Here is an 18,221-nt window from a genome sequence, read left to right on the forward strand (position 1 = left end):
TACTATTATCACTCAATGTGGGAAGAAGTAAATTAATTAATTCCAGTGTTATAAGTAACCAATAGGGGGCAACATCACTTTCTAACTATCGTGTAAAGCAACTAAAAATATAGCCTCCACATACAACAAATTTCACCCAAAGCACTAATGAAAACTACACAAAATAAGCTAATTAAAATGATAGTTATTTCCAATTGTAATGTACACTTGAGACTACCACTTCTCTTGAACTTTAAAAAAAAGAAAAGCCTTAGTGAAAAGAACTAAAATGTAGCTAAATTAAATCACTTACAATATACCAGGCAAGCTACCCATGAAAACTGTTCTTTACCTGCCAGACTTTCTCCTCCTTCCAGCGACACCTGAGGGTTTTTTTTCTTTTTTGTTTTTTTTTGAAAATTGCCTTCTTGTTAAAATTTCTCCAGATTTAGGTCTCTTAAAAAGTTCGAATTAATGATTAAATGTACTTATATAAGTAACACCTTATGCTAAGGGCAGAGTCTATGTCTATTCTTATTTAGGCATGTAGGATCACTTTCTTTCAAATGCAAAGTGCTACATATTATTTGAGATACTGTGTGTATTCTAAATAAATGTTAACCAAATGAGCAATTTACTAGTCCTTAAGATTTCATTTAAATTGAGTCTTCAGTTAAATAGTAGGTTAATCAGTTCAAATATCACTTTCTAAAAATAGTGTTTTATTAAGGAACAAGAAGAAATTTTAGATATGGTCTATCAACTTTTTTTTTTAACTGTGATATCAATAAAAGGTCCATCATTTTTCACATCGTATTTGTGGGGGCAAACTTTTTTAACGTGTCAGAACAAAAACAGAACTCAGATCTTAACATTAAATGCTAATACACCGTAGGCTAAACATGCTGTGTCATGTAGACCAAAATGTTGAGAGAATTCTCTTCTGTTTTTCGTAAGGTAAATGAGTAACTAAATTGGTTTTTCTGAACATTAACTAGTCTCTCCAAAGATCGTTCTTTGGACAAAGTGGAAGGATACAGAGTGACTACAACAGCTTAATGGCATTATATTTGATCATAGGGATAAAAAACATATGAGCAGTAACATTTAAGCTTATGAAAGTTTTACCTTAGTTTTTTCATCCACAACTCTGAGTCCATCTGCCGATACCCACAGGACTGCCTTAACTGCTTTCTTTCCAGTCTTTTAAGAGAAACCAAAAAGGAAGGGGGTGGGGGAGACACACACATATATAATATTAAAAAATAGTCATCTCCCTAGAAAACACTGACTTCTGCCTTCCAAAAGTCACAAGTACAGATGGAGTCAAGTTCAGGAGGGGTGCCAAAGCTAGATACTCAAACCAAACTGCAGAAACATTCAAGAAAAAATAAGCCAAAGCCATTATTTTAGAAACACAATGCAAAATAATAAGATAAAATTAAGTAAAGGGTAAGGGGGACAAATGGAATAAAAACCAAGATATCACATTCTGTAAAGGGCAAAGAATAAGTAGATTCTTCACTCATTTCAAAACTCAACCACGAAAACCAAGAGTTAGATAAATATTAAATACATAAGGAGTTACACCACAAGTAGCTTCTACAAATGCATTTAGAGTAGAAAGTAATACGTAAGTCTAAAATGAGATGCTGGCCATTCTACTATCCTTTGGCCCCAATGTGTATAGCGGGACCCTTGGTCACCTGAAACTTTCATATTAAAAACCCAAGAAGTCTTCATTATTCCTTTAACCATCTTTAAAAACCATTATCTCTTCTCTCAGGATTAACACAGAACTGGTTTAGTTTGTAATTTGACATTAAATGCATGGAGACATTTTGGGGACATAGGAGAATTAAAAAACTGTTGGAAAAATATTGTCATTATAACATGAATTCTTTTTACTGGCTGAGAAAAGACTTTTGGCACACCAAGAATCACATGAGAACAAGCTGATGTATGATTTCTCCTGTGATGGAATGAAAATGGGACAGTGGGAATTTGTAATAGTAATTTAAATAGCTTCCTTTCTTTTTAACTGCTCCAAAGATACAAGCAAAATAAAACAAAAGCAAAGTGAAGGCTGAGAATAGGTATCAGAACATCATAAAAAGTATAGATCAAAAGGAATCTGGTACTAAAGGTTGGAACAGCAGCCTCTAGAAGGAACAAAGGAAGATAAAGAAATGTCTACCATTCTTCACTATACATGTCCAAGCCCAGCACTCCTCAATAAGGCATGGCCTTATTTAAGTGAACTGTATAATCCACTCTGGGCTCCGTTTCCACCACCACAACAAATCTGATGAGAGCCTATTATATGCCAGGCAGTAGAAATACTCGAAGAGTTCACAGTCCATTGCAAGGTGACAGATAAACAAAAAATAAATAATACAGTAGTAAGTGCTATAGTAGAGTTGAAGAGTTTGTAACAATGTCAGAAAGGAGGTATGGTCAAATCTATTTGTGGAATTGGGGGAAGGTTATTCCAAACTAAAGATTGAACTGGGTACTAAAATAATTTTTCTAGATGCCCCAGGTGGGGGTAGGAAGGTAGGGAAGTAATAGAGGTAGCGGACATTCCAGGCAGAAGAAACAGCAGAATAGGACGTGGAAGCCAACAATACAGCAAATCTGGGCTCTATAAATATGTCGGTGTGGCTTGAAGTAGGATGGGTGAGCGAGGCGCAGTGGAATATAAAGAGCAGAAAAGGCCTAGCCATGGAGGACTGTATGCCTGCTAAAGAATTCTATCTTAAATCGGTGGGCAATTAGGAGCTACTAAAAGAATTTTAAACACGAATAAACAGATTTGCATTTTTAAAATATCACTTTGGCAGCAGTGTAGAGGGGTTGGAAAGAGACTGATGGGAGGGAGAAATACCACAAGATCCTAGGTGAGAGAAAATGAGGGTTGAGCTCTCTTGGTTGAGATAGGAATGGAGATGGGAAAGTCTTAAATGGTAAATGTAAGAGAGAGGCTGAAGACTCCTCTCTGGTTCCTGGCTTGGTAAACTAACTGGGTGCAGACGGTACTACAAACTAAGATAGAGAAAGAAGAGATGCAGAAGCAAGTTGGAGAGTGGGAGAACAGGATTTCAGTTTTAGACAAGCAAAGTTTGAGATGTCTGTGCAACATCCAAGCAATTGGATATACAGGTCTAAAGCTCAGTAGAGAATTCTAAGATGGAATTTTAGTTTGGGGAGACATCAATAGCGGGAGTAATAAGAGGGCCAAGGACAGGAGAGAATATTAATAATTAAGGAATTGGGAGACGAGTAATGAAATATCAGAAAAGGAATAGCCAGACGGACAGGAGAATGAAAAGAGATTAGGGTCATTGAAACTAAGGGAGAAGGGTTTCGAGAAGTAACAGGTTGTCCAAAATGTCAAATGTTGCAAAGTGACCAAGTTAAGGAAAGATGTGAAAAATGTCCACTGGATTTAGCAATGAGTAAGACACCACAGTGATAGAGGTTGTGGTGGTTATTTTTATGTGTCATATTGGCTAGTCTATGGTTGTCCAGTTGTTTGATCAAACACTGGTCTACATTTTGTTATAAAGGTATTCTGCAGATATGATTAACACTTACAGTCAACTAACTTTAGGTAAAGGAGATTACCCTTGATAATATGGCTGGGCCTCATCCAATCAGTTGAAGGCCTTAAGGGTTAAAAACTGAGGTTTCCCTGAGAAGAAATTCTGCTTCAAGTCTGTAACAGAAATTCTGCCTGAATTTCCAGCCTGCTGGCCTCTGTGTGTACACATACACACACACACACACACACACACACAAACAGAGAGAGAGAGAGAGAGAGAGAGAGAGAGAGAGAGAGAGAGAGAGACAGACAAGACAGACAGACAGATGGTGGTTTTGTTTCTTTGGAGGATCTGACTAATAAAAAGGTCGAAGTCACACTAGAATGGGTTGAGAAGTAAATGAAAGGCAAGATGAGTCCACACATACAAAAAGAGCTATAAGGCGATGGAGGACAAGCAGAGGATCAAGGGACGTCCTTTAAGAATTGTGGTAAACTAACATGATATACTAGAAATAGAATGGATTTTGGAGTAAGACAAATACAAGTCTGAATTCAACGCCACTATCCATAAGCTAAGCAAGTTATAGAGTCCTCTGAGCTTCCATTTCTTCATCTGTAAAGTATCCATAGGGTTGGTAAAAGGATCAGAGACATATACAGTATCTGGAATTTAAAGAGGGTAATAAATAATTCGTATTCATTTATCATCATTATATTAATAAACTTAAAAAAATTCTCCCAACAATAAAGCTTCTTGAAGGAGTAACACACACTTTCAACAACAACAGATCATGCTTATATGCTGAATGGGAAAAGCCAGTGGAAAGATGGAGACTGAAGGCCCAAAAAGAGTAATGTAGAGAACAAAGTCCTCTAGGAGGCAAAATGGGATGAGGCTAGGATACAAGTTTTAGATGGGAAGAGGGATGTCCCGTCCTTGAAATAGAGGGATGGAGTGAAGCCAAGTAAAAATGAAGACAGATTTGTAAAGGAGTGAGTGACAAGTTGAGGAAGTTCACTCCAAAGAGCCACAAATTCATCTGTCACGGAGATGAGATTACCCGATTTACTTTGCTAGGGAGAAGAAGGTAGACAGGCAGAATAAGAAAGCAGATTGACCATAGCGGTATTGGGGCGGTACAGTATAGTGACTCAGCACAAACTCTGGAGCCAGGCTGTTGTCTGGGTTTGAATTCTGGTTCTGCCACTTACTAGTATGACCAATGGCAAATTACTTAACCTCTCTATGCTTCAGTTTCCACATCTGCATAATGATATTAATAATGTCACATACCTCATGGGATTATTATGAGGATTCAATAAATAAATAGATGTAAAAGGTTTAGAACTACGGTGGCCATATAATTTACTGTCCAAACTGGGACCACTTTGAAAGTGAAAGGGGACACTATTAAAACCCAGAAACAGGTGTTACGCTGGGGCTGTTCAGGCAAACTGGGACAACAGTCACCCCATCAACAACAGTAACTGCCCAAATTTAACCAACGCTTATGTAGCATTTCGTATTTTGCTGGAACGTAAGCTCCATGATGGCAGGGTTTTTTCCATCCTTATTGTTCACTGCTATAACTTCAGAGCTTAGAACAATGCCTGGTACAGTGTAGGAGTTTAAGAAATATTTGTTGAAGGAATAAATTTGCTAAATATCTGCTGTAGGAAATAGGAGACAGCTAATCAGTGACACAGAAGACTGCCAAAAGGCACTGAAAATCCTGCGTAAGAAATTTCAATTTGCAGTTATATCAGTATGCTCATCGTGCAAATGCAGCCTACAGTGTTCAGCATCGGAGGCAACAGACAGAACTACTTCAAGGTTGGGAGACTAACAGTGGGAAAAATAAAAGGTCATTTTAGAATGGGACTGTTCCCCATTTAGTTTCCTTATCATATACAGGGAAATACTTCATTGGCCCTATTAGACTATTATGAAAATATCTCTACTTTTTGAGGTATGTCTTTATATTAATTTTTATAGTGTTGTACTAATATATCAGGGAAGCATTGTATTTATCGTATTTCACAGCATCTGATTTCTCTAAATAGGCGAAGAAAACAGATAATATGAATTCTTCCATTTGTTCATACATTTGAGTGCCAGTTCTTGGATGTCAGTATAGTTTGCCACATTACAATTATTTCAATCAGGTATTGAGATATTAACACTCAAAGACACCTGTAGCTGAAATTAAGTCCAGACTTCCTCTCACAAATTCTAAAGTAGGAATGCTTCTGAACTATCTGTAAACTTTAGTGTCTTTCATTCTGATAATATAAACTAAGATTCCTAAACACTTTTTAGAGATAAAAGTCACAGAAGATGAAAGTTTTCCTTTTGTTTGCCCTAAAACTATCTACTTAAGCCAATACCTTAGGAGATAAGGCCAAAGTTAGCTAGCCACAGGACTAAAAAATGAGATAACCCAGAGTAAGTATGAAATATAGAATATACATACATCTTTAAAAACTTAAAAAAAATTTTTTTAAATTAATTTTTATTGGAGTATGGTTGCTTTACAATGTTGCGTCAGCCTCCACTGCACAACAAAATGAATCAGCCATACACATACAGATATCCCCTCCCTTTTGGACTTCCCTTAGGTTACCACAGTGCATTAGGTAGAGCTCCCTACGTTACACAGTATGTTCCCATCAGCTGTCTATTTTCTACATAGTATCAATAATGTATATGTGTCAATCCCAGTCTCCCAATTCCTCCCTCCCCACCCCTTTCCCCCTTGGTATCCATACATTTGTTCTCTACGTCTATGTCTCTATTTCTGCTTTGCAAATAAGAGCATCTATACCATTCTTCTAGATTCCACATATATGCGTTATTATACGATAGAATATACATACACCTTAGTGACACAAACACCCCTTAAAAAAAGACTACATAATACTTCAGACATCAATAAAAATGTGGTAGGGGTAACGTATATGTGACACAGTAAGAATTATTTCATCACCACGGTTCCAACGCTTTTTATTTTAATAATAATTTCAAGGTTATAGGTAGAATTCACACTGAATAGTGTTAATGTATGAAAAATAGTTTTACAACAAAGAGAAAACTGCTTATTCTTCAAGGAAAGAAAATGGGTCTAACATGAACAGAATTTCAGTAACTTAGAATTTAAACTGAGAAGGATCAAACTACCTTATGAGTGAAAAATGTCAAATATAATTTTCAAGTAACCACTCAACTCTCTAAATATCCATGTTAAAATTTTAAAACTAACATTTCCCTTAAACACCTTTTACTTTGGGTAGATATAAACCAATACAGAAATTAAGCAGACTGACACTGGAGAAAATGATAGCAGGAAATGGGTCTATTACAAATTATTAAATCAGGAAACTTACACTGCAAGTAAGAGAATGCACAGGTAATCTTAACGTGAAAATACCAGTGAACAAAGACAAAAAGGTTGCAAAAATGACATGGAGATAGTAACTAAACAAACTCAGTACACTAAGATCATTTCCCCTAAATATAAAAGCTACTCACAATAAAAGGCAATGAAATAACTAATTACAATAAAGAACTGCCATCTGCCTACCTATTAATCTCCAGGGGGTTTTTTGTTTTGTTTTGTTTTTTTTGTTTTTTTGGTAGACACCACTTAAAAATTTTTTTAAATGGATGGAGATCACAAGTTGGTAGTGTGCTCAGTACGCTAACAGATCCTCACAGTCACTCTTCTGTTTTACATGCTGTTATCTGGGGAAGTACTTCGGATTTCCAGTTGGAGAAGTGTTTCTAAACTGTTTAAATCATGATTAGAAAACTTTTCCTGTGAAGGACCAGGTATCAAATATTTAGGGCTTCGCAGGCCATACAGTCTATGTCACAACTACCCAACTCTGCCCTGCTGCACAAAAGCAGCCACAGACAATATGTAAACAAATGGACATGGATTTGTTCCAATACAACTTTATTTATAAAAACAGGTAGTGGGCCATAGTTTGATAACCTCTGATATAAATCATCATAATCCCTGGAAAGTGATTAAACCTATTTTGGAAAGACAATTCATTATATTGAAATACTAGAACTGTTTGGAATTGTCCCTGAATTCTTTTTCTTTTCTATTTTTAAACAAATGTGCTTATATCCTATTATTTTAAACTGAGACCCAAACTCAGGCACAGTCCAACTCTAAAGTTCTATGATTCCTAAGGCCACCAGTGAGATAAGAACACGCAATTAATCAACATAAACAGAAGTGATATTTGGAGGCAAGACAACTGTGTTGGGCATATGACAGACAAGAACAAAAAGGTGTTCTAATGTAAGCCAAAGCGAAGAAATGCTAAAGACACACAGAAGCATAATTTGGCATAGCTATGAAATGTTAAGAAGCAACAGCAGCGAACAGACAAATTTGGGCAGGAAGGGTAGAGCAAGTCACTCTTTCTGAGCAATGGCGATTTGCCATTCTATTGTGCAAAGCTCTTCTGCTACACACCAAAGAGGTCTTCAAGGGTACCCAATATGTAAAGAATCTCTGGTCAGTCTTTCTGTCACACCTACACACAGAGATAACCCAGTCATTATGGAGTAATAATGATATATTCGTAGGCAACCATGACACGGTGTGTCTTGTAATGAGTGAATGAAAGACTTCCTTAACAGGAAACTTGGCTTCTTCTTCTTCTTTTTTAATCTGAGAGGGCCTTCATATCTATCATTTGATGACATTTGAATTTCTGAACAGAACTGTGTAACAAATAAATTTTGTCTTATAATTCCAAGATACAGTAATGTACCTCCGAGAAACACAACTTTCTGTAGGATTTGAGACTGGTACTATCTCCAATGGCTGCTTCCTTAAAAGTACAGTAACTTTTAACCTGCACTTTCTTAAGTGAGAAGGGCCTTTAAAGGCTTTTGGGGAAAAAATAAGGATAATAGCACGTCATGAACCAAACAACAAAGGCGAGATTTTTGGAGGCTATTTAGCTCTCCTAGTTTATAAATCACTTTTAACTGAGAGAAGGGAACTTAGAACAGAAATTATTCTAATATTAAGTTCATTTAAGTTCATACTAAGTTCATATTAAGTTTCAAATGCATATAATAGAGTGAAAATTCCACAGGGACCTCAAATTCAACCTGTCCAAAACGAAATTCATCATAACTCTTCTCACAGTGAATGATTTCCCCACCACCTTTCATCCATACCATAAACTTGGGTCTTATCTTCTGTCTCCTTCTGTATATCCCTAGGTTGAATAAGTGAATGAGTCGGAGCAGGTTCTCTGTCGCTCCAGTGGCCCTGTTAATGCTGTTCCTTCTATGCCTTTTTCCTCTAACTTAGTTTAACTGGAAGTCACAGTCTTAAGTCTCAGCCTTAGGTATCATCTCCTCTCAGAAGCCTTAATCACAATCTCCAACATTCACTGTCCTTCTCTGCTCCAATAGTACCTATTATTGTTACACAATTTGTTAACTACCTTTTTTTACCTGTCTGGTTTTTCCCACTACAGGGTGAACTTGAAAGCACTGCATGTGTCATTCACTAACTCAGACATTTTGGAGCAGCTACTATGGACCACAAACTATTCTAGGCATTGAAGATTCAGCAGTGAACTAAATTAGGTGAAGATCTCTGTCCACAAAATGTTTATGTTTTAGTGAGGAAGAGATAAAAAAAAACCCAAATAAGTAAAATGTAGGCTATGACAAATGGTGATAACCCCTATCAGAAGAAAATAAAGCTAGGAAGGGGAATAGTGAGTGTCTGTATATGGAGGAGGGTGGTATTTGAAATTTAAAATAAGGTTCTCTCAGTGACTGCCTCAGTGAAAATGGGGCTTTTGAACAAATGGGAAGAGATGAGGAAGTGAGCCATGCATATATCTGGATGATGTGTGTTCCAGATTAGCGGTTACAGTAAGTGCAAAAGTCCTGAGGTGGAAGCATAGCTGGTATGCTCAGGGAACAGCAAGGAGGCTAGTGTGGCTGGAACACAGGAAGCAAGAATAGGAGAAGATAGGAAAAGGGACAGAAATAATGCATGTATAATGGCCTGCTAGGCCTAAAAGACCGGTTTTTACCCTGAGTAGCTCAGGAAGCTACTGGAGGATCTAGGGCAGTGGAGCAACACAATCAGACCTCTGTCTTAAAAAGATCACTCTGACTGATATCTTGAGAACAGATGGTAGGGGGACAATAATGAAAGCAGATTGTGTAGAACATTAATGCAATGATTCAGGTGAGCGGAGAAGCTGGCTTGGACCACAGCAATAGTGGTGGAGGGTAGTGAGACAGGAACTGTTGATGGGATGGATACAGGGTAAAAGAGAAAGAGAGGAGTCAAGATCAGATCCAGGATTTGCGGCTAAAGCACATGGACTGGGATGGGAAAGACTAGGGAAGACTAATTTGGGAGAGCGTTTCGGAATTTGGTTTGTGACACATTAGTGTGAAATGTTTAATGATGATGATGATACTGACACATCCATATGGCAGGCTATTCTGTACACTTTGCTTATATTTACTCATTAATCGTCACAACAATCAGGTGAAGATGGAATTAGTATTATCCTTTTTCTATAAGTGGGGAAGCTGAGGTACAGAATAGTTAAGAACCTCTCCCAATGTCACAAAGCTAATAAGTGGCTGAGCCAGGATTAAATACAATTAATCCAGATCCCCAGTCTGTGTCCTTGACCCCTATGCTATACTGCTTCTAAGATGGAAGTACCACTATGGAGTTTAGGGCAGATGTCTGGAGACAGAACTTTCAAAATCATCAGCATAGAGATGGTATTTAAATCCATGACACTGGATGAGATCATCAAGGGAGAAGTGTAGGTAGACAACAGTCCACAGACTAAGAAGTACGCATCAACACAAGGGAAAATCAAGAGAATATGACACCTGAACTCCAAATGAATAGACTGTTTCGAGGAGCGGGAGGGATTTGGCTGCTACATCAAATGCTGCTGATAGGTTGAGTAAATAAAGTCTGATTAAACGAGTTTAATAGGGGAAAGGAGAGCAGAAACTGAAGGCACCAAGAAGAAACCTTTTTTTAGAAAGATGGTTTGTTTTAATGCTAATGAATGATCCACTAGAGAAAGAAAAACTGATTATGGAGGAGGGGGGTAGCATTACTAGAATGACTAAGAGCTAGTATAAGAATCTTGCGGAGGAGTTGGCCTCAGCTAGGAGCACAGACAGTTCATCCCTTGAATTGGAGGGAAAACAGAGTATATATGCACAGATTCACGTAGGTAAGTAGATGTGGTGTCATGTTTGAGAGTTCTTTTCTGGTTGATTCTATTTTTTCAGTGAAGTAGGAAGCAAGGTCATCAACTGAAAGAAGAGTAAGAAATTCTGGAGGTTTAAGGAAAAGGAAGGAGGAGTCAAACAGTCATCTGAAAATGAGAGTAAACTGGACTTAAAAAATGGAGATTGTCTCGCTCATCTTTGATCTGGATAGCCTAGCACAGTCCCTAGTATGTTTTAGACACTGTGACTTGAGGCTTGAGAACCACTAAGTCTTCATGAATACAAATAAAAAAGATAACTCCAAAGGTTAATGAATTTTTTTTAAATCTAGAAAAGATCAGTGGCCAGGGCATTTGACATATTAGCTGATCATGTCACAGGAAATACTGAAACCAAGGATCAATGGAAATCTTCTGAGTACTCTTGGGATTGTCTTTTTTCTTCTTCAGAAATTTGTTATATTGCACTTCAAAAGGATAAATAAACCAAATCCTAAAAGATGCAACTAATAAAATACAAAAGAAGGTAAAATTTATAGAAGGGCATGAGAATTTAAAAAACAGAAAGGAAGAAAAAGAAAGAGGCAGCAAGTGATATTCCCTCACATGTAAAGGAAAGGATCCAGAGTGAAGATAAGCACTGAGTACAATTTGCCATTGAGGAGAAAATTTAGGAAATCTAATTAGAATGTAGATGTGAGTACACTGACTTAACAGTGGTCATAAATACCATGAAATGTTTTACTCTTGATACTTAGTTGAAAACAATATAACCCTGCATTACTTTTCAACTATGTATTCTCTAAAACATAACCATTTCTAATGATGCCATTTAACAACTGTAACAGCATCAAAACTTGAAAAATTATATCTGGCAGTACATTAACAGTATCTGTTAAAACAAATATTATAATATTTTTGGTGCTTTTTATACAGTTAGAAGTGGTTAACACACACACACACACCCCACCACAATCAAATAATAGCCCAGGGAGGAGTTCACAAACTCAAACGCCTACAGGGTTAAAAGCGGCAACAAAATGAGTGAAGCAGGCTGAGTGTAGGGACCATAGGGAGTTGCAGGGATGTGGCAAACAAGCAACCAAAGGGCACAACTGGTACTCAGCTCAAGCCACTGTTGCTACATACAAAGCATGCCGTTTTGCCAGATCTTCCATTCTTAAGATAGATGTAATAGTTTGGGTTTTTTTTTGCGGTACGTGGGCCTCTCACTGCTGTGGCCTCTCCCGTCGCAAAGCACAGGCTCCGGACGCGCAGGCTCAGCGCCATGGCTCACGGGCCCAGCCGCTCCGCGGCACGTGGGATCCTCCCAGACTGGGGCACGAACCCGCGCCCCCTGCATCGGCAGGTGGACTCTCAACCACTGCGCCACCAGGGAAGCCCAGATGTAATAGTTTTGATGTAAAAATTTTCAATGTTTGAAATATTAGCAACTAATCCATATTTATGAACTGTGCGCAGGCCATACAATGCATGTTTGTGGGAAGCATTCAGGCCCTTGAGATGTCTAGTGTCCCCTGCATTTGACACTTCTCCATTCACTATAATTAAAGCCTATCCAAGGAAAGCAGAGGCCAACACTTCTGAATGACAGAACAACACAGGGTAGGTGAAAGAACTCTGCACTAAGTTTCAGAAAACTTTGGTTTCAGGGTAGGCACTGCCATTTACTACTAGCTGGGTGACCTCTTTGAGCTTGTTTATTTATTTGTAAAATGTAGTTTCATGAACTATCACGTCTAATTCACTGAGCTGTTGTGAGTAACAAGTTAGAAAGTAGGTCAAAACACATCACAAACTATAAAGTTCTATATAAATACAAGTAGATGGCTAAGAGATAGTAGAGAATATATACTGGTCTCTGTCCCTGGTTCCTGGCACAGACCTCCTGAAATCCTTGTAATTTCCTAAGTGATAAGAGCACAACAAGCATCTCTTGTCCTGATATTTGGTCTCTGACCCCATCCCTGACACAGGGCTCCTAAAACCCTTGTAAATTCCTAAGTGAAGGGCATCTTTTGTTTAATGAGACAACCCTGGGTGGGCTCCTGGATGAGGGCTTGTTGCCAGAACGACCAAGCCATGATGAGAAGCTTAGGATTTTCAGCCTTAACCCCTATCCTCTAGAGCGGGAAGAGGAGCTGGAATTGGAATAATCTATCAAGCCTACGTGAGGAAGCTACCACAAAATCCCAATAGTACAAGGTTCAGAGAACTTCCAGGTTGGCAAACACATCCACATGGAGAAGGTGACACACTCCAATTTTACAGGGACAGAAGCTCCTGCCCTTGGGACACTCCCAGACTTCGCCCTATGTATCTCTTCATCTGGCTCTTCGCCTGTATCCTTTATCATATCCTTTAATAAACTGGTAAACATAAGTGTTTCCTTGATTTCTGTGAGCTGTTCTAGCAAATTAATCAAACCTGAGGAGGAGGTCATGGGAACCTCCAATTTGTAGCCAAATTAGACAGAAGTTATTATGGGTAACCTGGGGACCTACAATTGCAACTGGCATCTGAAGTGGGTGGGAGCAGTCTTGTGAGACTGAGTCTTTAAATCTATGGGATCTGACACTATCTCCAAATAGACAGTGTTAGAATTGAGTTAAATTGTAGGACACCTAGCTGCTGTCACAGAGAATTGTTTGGTTAGGGAAAAAATCTCTACACATTTGGTGACTAGAAGTGTTTTGTGTCAGTAGTCAAGGACACACCCAGGAGAAAGACTCACAGGAGGTAGACTGAACTGAATTTTTCTAATACAATGGCTTTAAAAAGAGACCTAATAGGGTGGCCTGAAAACATTTTATATCTCTGTGTTCAGTCAGTTCCTCATAAAATGGTAATATAGATTACTTAGCTCATGAGTTTCCTCAAATACATTAAAATTTTAATAACCTTTTCAAACATTAAGTGTCACGTAATTGCTTGGTAATAAAATATTTGCCGAGTATGGCCAAATACACTAGAAGCTGTATGTAATACTTCCTAAAAAGCTGAGTACATTCTTGACTTTCCTAAAAAAATGATCAATTTAATGTAGCTAAGTTTAGAAAAAGGTATTTCAGAGCCTCAGGGTTTTTTTTCCTTCTAAGATGTGTGTAATCTTACAATGGGTTAATAATACAGCCCTGTAACACACCCAGGTTTATCTGTTCCTCACTGCTAAAGCTTCTGAAGGTACTGCTCCCATTTGCTGGAGGAACAGGGAGGTCAGGCCCCTGACAGGAACAGAACAGGGTGGTCAGGTCCAGGATGCAACTTAGGGAAAAGCAGCAGCAGTTCTCCTGGCCATGATTTACAAATTCAGAATCAGGGCTAATAATTCTCCCATCTACCTACTTTTCTCCAAATGTGTTTGATGGAAACACTCGATAACTGTTGTTCTCTTTATCTTGGACCATTAAACCATACATGATAAGAAGGCTAAGAAAGTATCAAAATTTATGAGGAACTCTACTAGATAAAAACTCCCTATGAGATTCTTCATTTTTAGCTTTCATCAAAACACAATCAACCTAGCAAACTCAACAAACCAAATCTTTTTCACCAGACTACTTCTTGTAGATTAGTGTGAATGTGAGTTGAATGATGCCAACTTGAAAGGTTTAAAAGGCTCCAAATTAAAGAAAAGTTTTTCACTTAAAATTAAGCACATTTCTGGAAAGTTATAGGTGATGGTTTTTTCTCCCTTGATTTTCAAAACTCTTTGAATGACTTACTGTAATTTAAAAAAATTGTACGTAAGAATAAAATTGCCTGGCCATAAAAAGAATTCTCCTCACAATAACATAAGAATTCTGTATTGTATCTCTGTGAGATGAGAGTTGTTCATTAAACTTATTGCAGTAATCATTTCATGATATATGAAGTCAAATCATTATGCGGTACACCTTAAACTTATACAGTGCTGTATGCCAATTATATCTCAATAAAACTGGAAGAAAAAAAATTCTGAGGTTCATGTTTGTTCACATTATGGGATCAATTAGAATCTTTTAAGAAAATCTCACTAGTATGGTTTAAACATCTCTAAATAAATAAAATGTTAGTCTGAACCACTGAAAAAGATTCTTTAAAACATTAACTAGTAACGAAGTAAACTGACAAGAGACAAAAATCCAAAATTAAATTACTACCTTTAGGGACTTCCCTGGTGGTCCAGTGGGTAAGACTCAGCGTTCCCAGTGCAGGGGGCCCGGGTACATTCCCTTGTCGGGGAACTAGATCACGCAGGCATGCCGCAACTAAGAAGTCTACATGCCAAAACTAAAGATCCCGCATGCCGCAACTAAGACCCAGCATAGCCAAAACGAATAAATAAATTAAAAAAAAAAGTACTACCTTTAAAGAAGAAAGAAAGTAAAAATGAGTTTCCAGGAAGCTCTTAACTAGCATCTTTTAAGGTTAAATCTTTTAAACTTTGCTTGTAAATAATCTGAAAACTGAGTGATTGTATAGCATAGTGATTAAGAGTGTAGACTCTGGAATCAGATTATCTGGGTTCAAATCCTAGATTCTACCACTTATTGTATCTGTGGATTCAGGCAGGTCCCTTAACCTCTGTAAACTTTAGTTTTCTCACTGTAAAATGGGAAAATAATAATTTCAGGGTTACTGTAAGGATTAAGTGAGATAATTCATAGTTTTCTTTCTCATACCATATGGATTTGCCATGTAGCAAAATGCAGTGAAAACAGCTAAGAAGCACAGTGTGACCCAGTTTGGTGACACTGTAGATGCACAATGACCCCATTATTTATAGCAATGAATATTGCCACCTTGGAGGTGATTCTCAAGTGAGAGCTATCTTTGTTCTTTAACATCATGTTATAACCTTTTAAAAAATATACTTTAACATGTTTTTTCTATAAACCAAACCAATATTTTCCCCTTTAGCTTTCTCTATCTAGCCTTCATGGACAAGAAAGACTTTTACTAAAGTAGATATACTAAAAACTGATCACTTAGAAGATAATTAAAATTGTATTTTAACTGGGGTGATGTGAAATTGCTTTGAGAAATTCTATTTAGGAAAGAATAAATGCTCCACCAAAAAAACCTGTTTAACAATTATAGTGTCTATTTATAATGATGCAAATGTCTATAGGATTTATTCTTTCTAGTTATAGATCCTACATTCTACGGACCTGTTAATTTGACTCAGGCTCAAAATATCTACTAAAAAATTTTATTGTGACATGTGTGGGTAAATTATATGACTTTTTATTTCAGATTGACAGAAGTTACTGAATTAAACCATTCAATCTAAAATCCTTCAAATTTGTTTACATTAATATAAAGGTGACCTAAACCAGAACATGTTAAAAAAAAAAAAAAAAGGGTTACAACTAAAATATTTAATTGAGAAGAAAGCGGCAACTAATAATTTTTTTTTTTTTTTTTTTGCGATACGCGGGCCTCTCACTGTTGTGGCCTCTCCCGTGACGCGCAGGCTCAGCGGCCATGGCTCACGGGCCCAGCCACTCCGCAGCATGTGGGATATTCCCGGAAGAGGGCACGAACCCATGTCTCCTGCATCAGCAGGCGGACTCTCAACCACTGCGCCACCAGGGAAGCCCTAAAATTTTTTTAAAATTGTTCTTTAGGGACTTCCCTGGAGGTCCAGCAGTTAAGACTCCGAGCTTCCACTACAGGGGGCATGGGTTTGATCCCTGGTCAGGGAATTAAGATCTCACGTGGCATATGGCAGGGTCAGGGAAAAAAAATCGTTCTTTAAAGTAACAAAACCACCCAGTGAAAAATGAACTGTGATGGGATTTTTATATTCACATAAACTTTCAGTAATGTACACTCAGTTATACAATGACAGTAGTTTTTTCTTATACTCTCTCAGTCTGACTTATTTTGTAACTTACTCAAAACTAGACAATGATAAGCTTAGACACAAAAGTGTTAGAAATGTATTTATCTGTAATACAGATAAATACATTCTGTACTGTCATCATATATATATATATATATATATATATACATATATATATATATATATATATGTATATATATATATATATATATATATATACACTTTTTTTTTTTTTTTTTTGCGATACGCGGGCCTCTCACTGTTGTGGCCTCTCCCGTTGCGGAGCACAGGCTCCGGACGCGCAGGCTCAGCGGCCATGGCTCACAGGCCCAGTCGCTCCGCAGTATGCGAGATCCTCCCGGACCGGGGCACGAACCTGCGTCCCCCGCATCGGCAGGCGGACTCCAACCACTGCGCCACTAGGGAAGCCCTATATATATATATATATTTTTTTTTTAAATTTTTATTTATTTTATTTTTGGTTGTGTTGGATCTTTGTTGCTGCACGCGGGCTTTCTATAGTTGTGTTGAGTGAGGGCTACTCTTCATTGCGGTGCGCAGGCTTCTCATTGCAGTGGCTTCTCTTGTTGCAGAGCACGGGCTTTAGGTGCATCGGCTTCAGTAGTTGTGGCACACGGGCTTAGTTGCTCCGCAGCATGTGGGACCTTCCTGGACCAGGGATCGAACCCATGTCTCCTGCATTGGCAGGTGGATTCTTAACCACTGTGCCACCAGGGAAGTCCCATCCTATATATTCTTAATTCTAAGGAAATTTGAACAAGCATTCTTTGAAAAGTATCTACATAAAGAACATTCCACATATGACAGACATTTGGTAGACTACTAATTAAGACAGTTTTTCTTAGGTTACCATCCCAGGTTAAAGAGTACAGGATCCTCAAAGATAAGTTTATGTACTTTCACTTACTTCGCCTGAAATTTAACTTGGATTGAAAAAAAGTAATAGCAATGAATGTAAAATTTGGGATACACTTAATTTTCACTTGAATTTAGTATTTCTTCCCACTTCTCTGTCAATATTGAACACTAAGTAAAACTTGTTAAAAAACTCAACAAATATGCTAATATGAACAATTTTGCAAGATCAAATTAAATTTATTTTAACACCTAGTCTTGAGGAAGCAATTCTTTTTTAACCTACTTGATTTATTTATTGGACTTTCCTAGGAATCATCAGATTTAGTATCAACAGACACACAGGTAATATCATAGATAGCTTTCCAATTCATTAATTTACATATTTAGTCAAATCAATTCCTGTATTACAAAGAAATCAAAGCTGTACTTCTTTTTCAAAAAATGTGTCAGTGCTATACTAGGGGTGTAACTCCTTATAAAGCAAGCATGAATGTGGCATCAGACTTACTTTTCCAAAGAAGCCTTTGAAGAACTTCCTTTCCTGGAGGAACAGGGGGACAGGTCGAGCGCTATTATTGTATGGGCTAAATGTCCCAAGGTTTCACAGCAATAAGCATATACAGAGGTTGGGTGAAGGACAAAGTAGGAGAAGGGGAAGGGAGTGAGAGTTTTAAAGAGTTATCCATAACAGGAGTGACCGGGAAA

General features: G+C 37.7%; 1 protein-coding gene across 13 annotated transcripts in view; it reads right to left on the reverse strand.

The window, feature by feature from the left end:
- NUMB (NUMB endocytic adaptor protein) overlaps positions 1-18,221 on the reverse strand; it is a 180,478-nt gene that overhangs the window by 14,396 nt on the left and 147,861 nt on the right. For 8 of the 13 annotated variants that reach the window (XM_032624752.1, XM_032624745.1, XM_032624757.1 and 5 more), the window contains 2 exons: positions 18,025-18,057; positions 1,108-1,182 (listed from right to left, as the gene is read on the reverse strand). In XM_032624752.1, the coding sequence (XP_032480643.1) occupies positions 1,108-1,182; positions 18,025-18,057 (108 nt within the window). The remainder of the gene's footprint in view (positions 1-1,107; positions 1,183-18,024; positions 18,058-18,221) is intronic. The other 5 variants (XM_032624755.1, XM_032624756.1, XM_032624750.1 and 2 more) reach the window with 1 other exon arrangement.

This window comes from Phocoena sinus, chromosome 2 (assembly GCF_008692025.1).
Source record: "Phocoena sinus isolate mPhoSin1 chromosome 2, mPhoSin1.pri, whole genome shotgun sequence".
NCBI lineage: Eukaryota > Metazoa > Chordata > Mammalia > Artiodactyla > Phocoenidae > Phocoena > Phocoena sinus.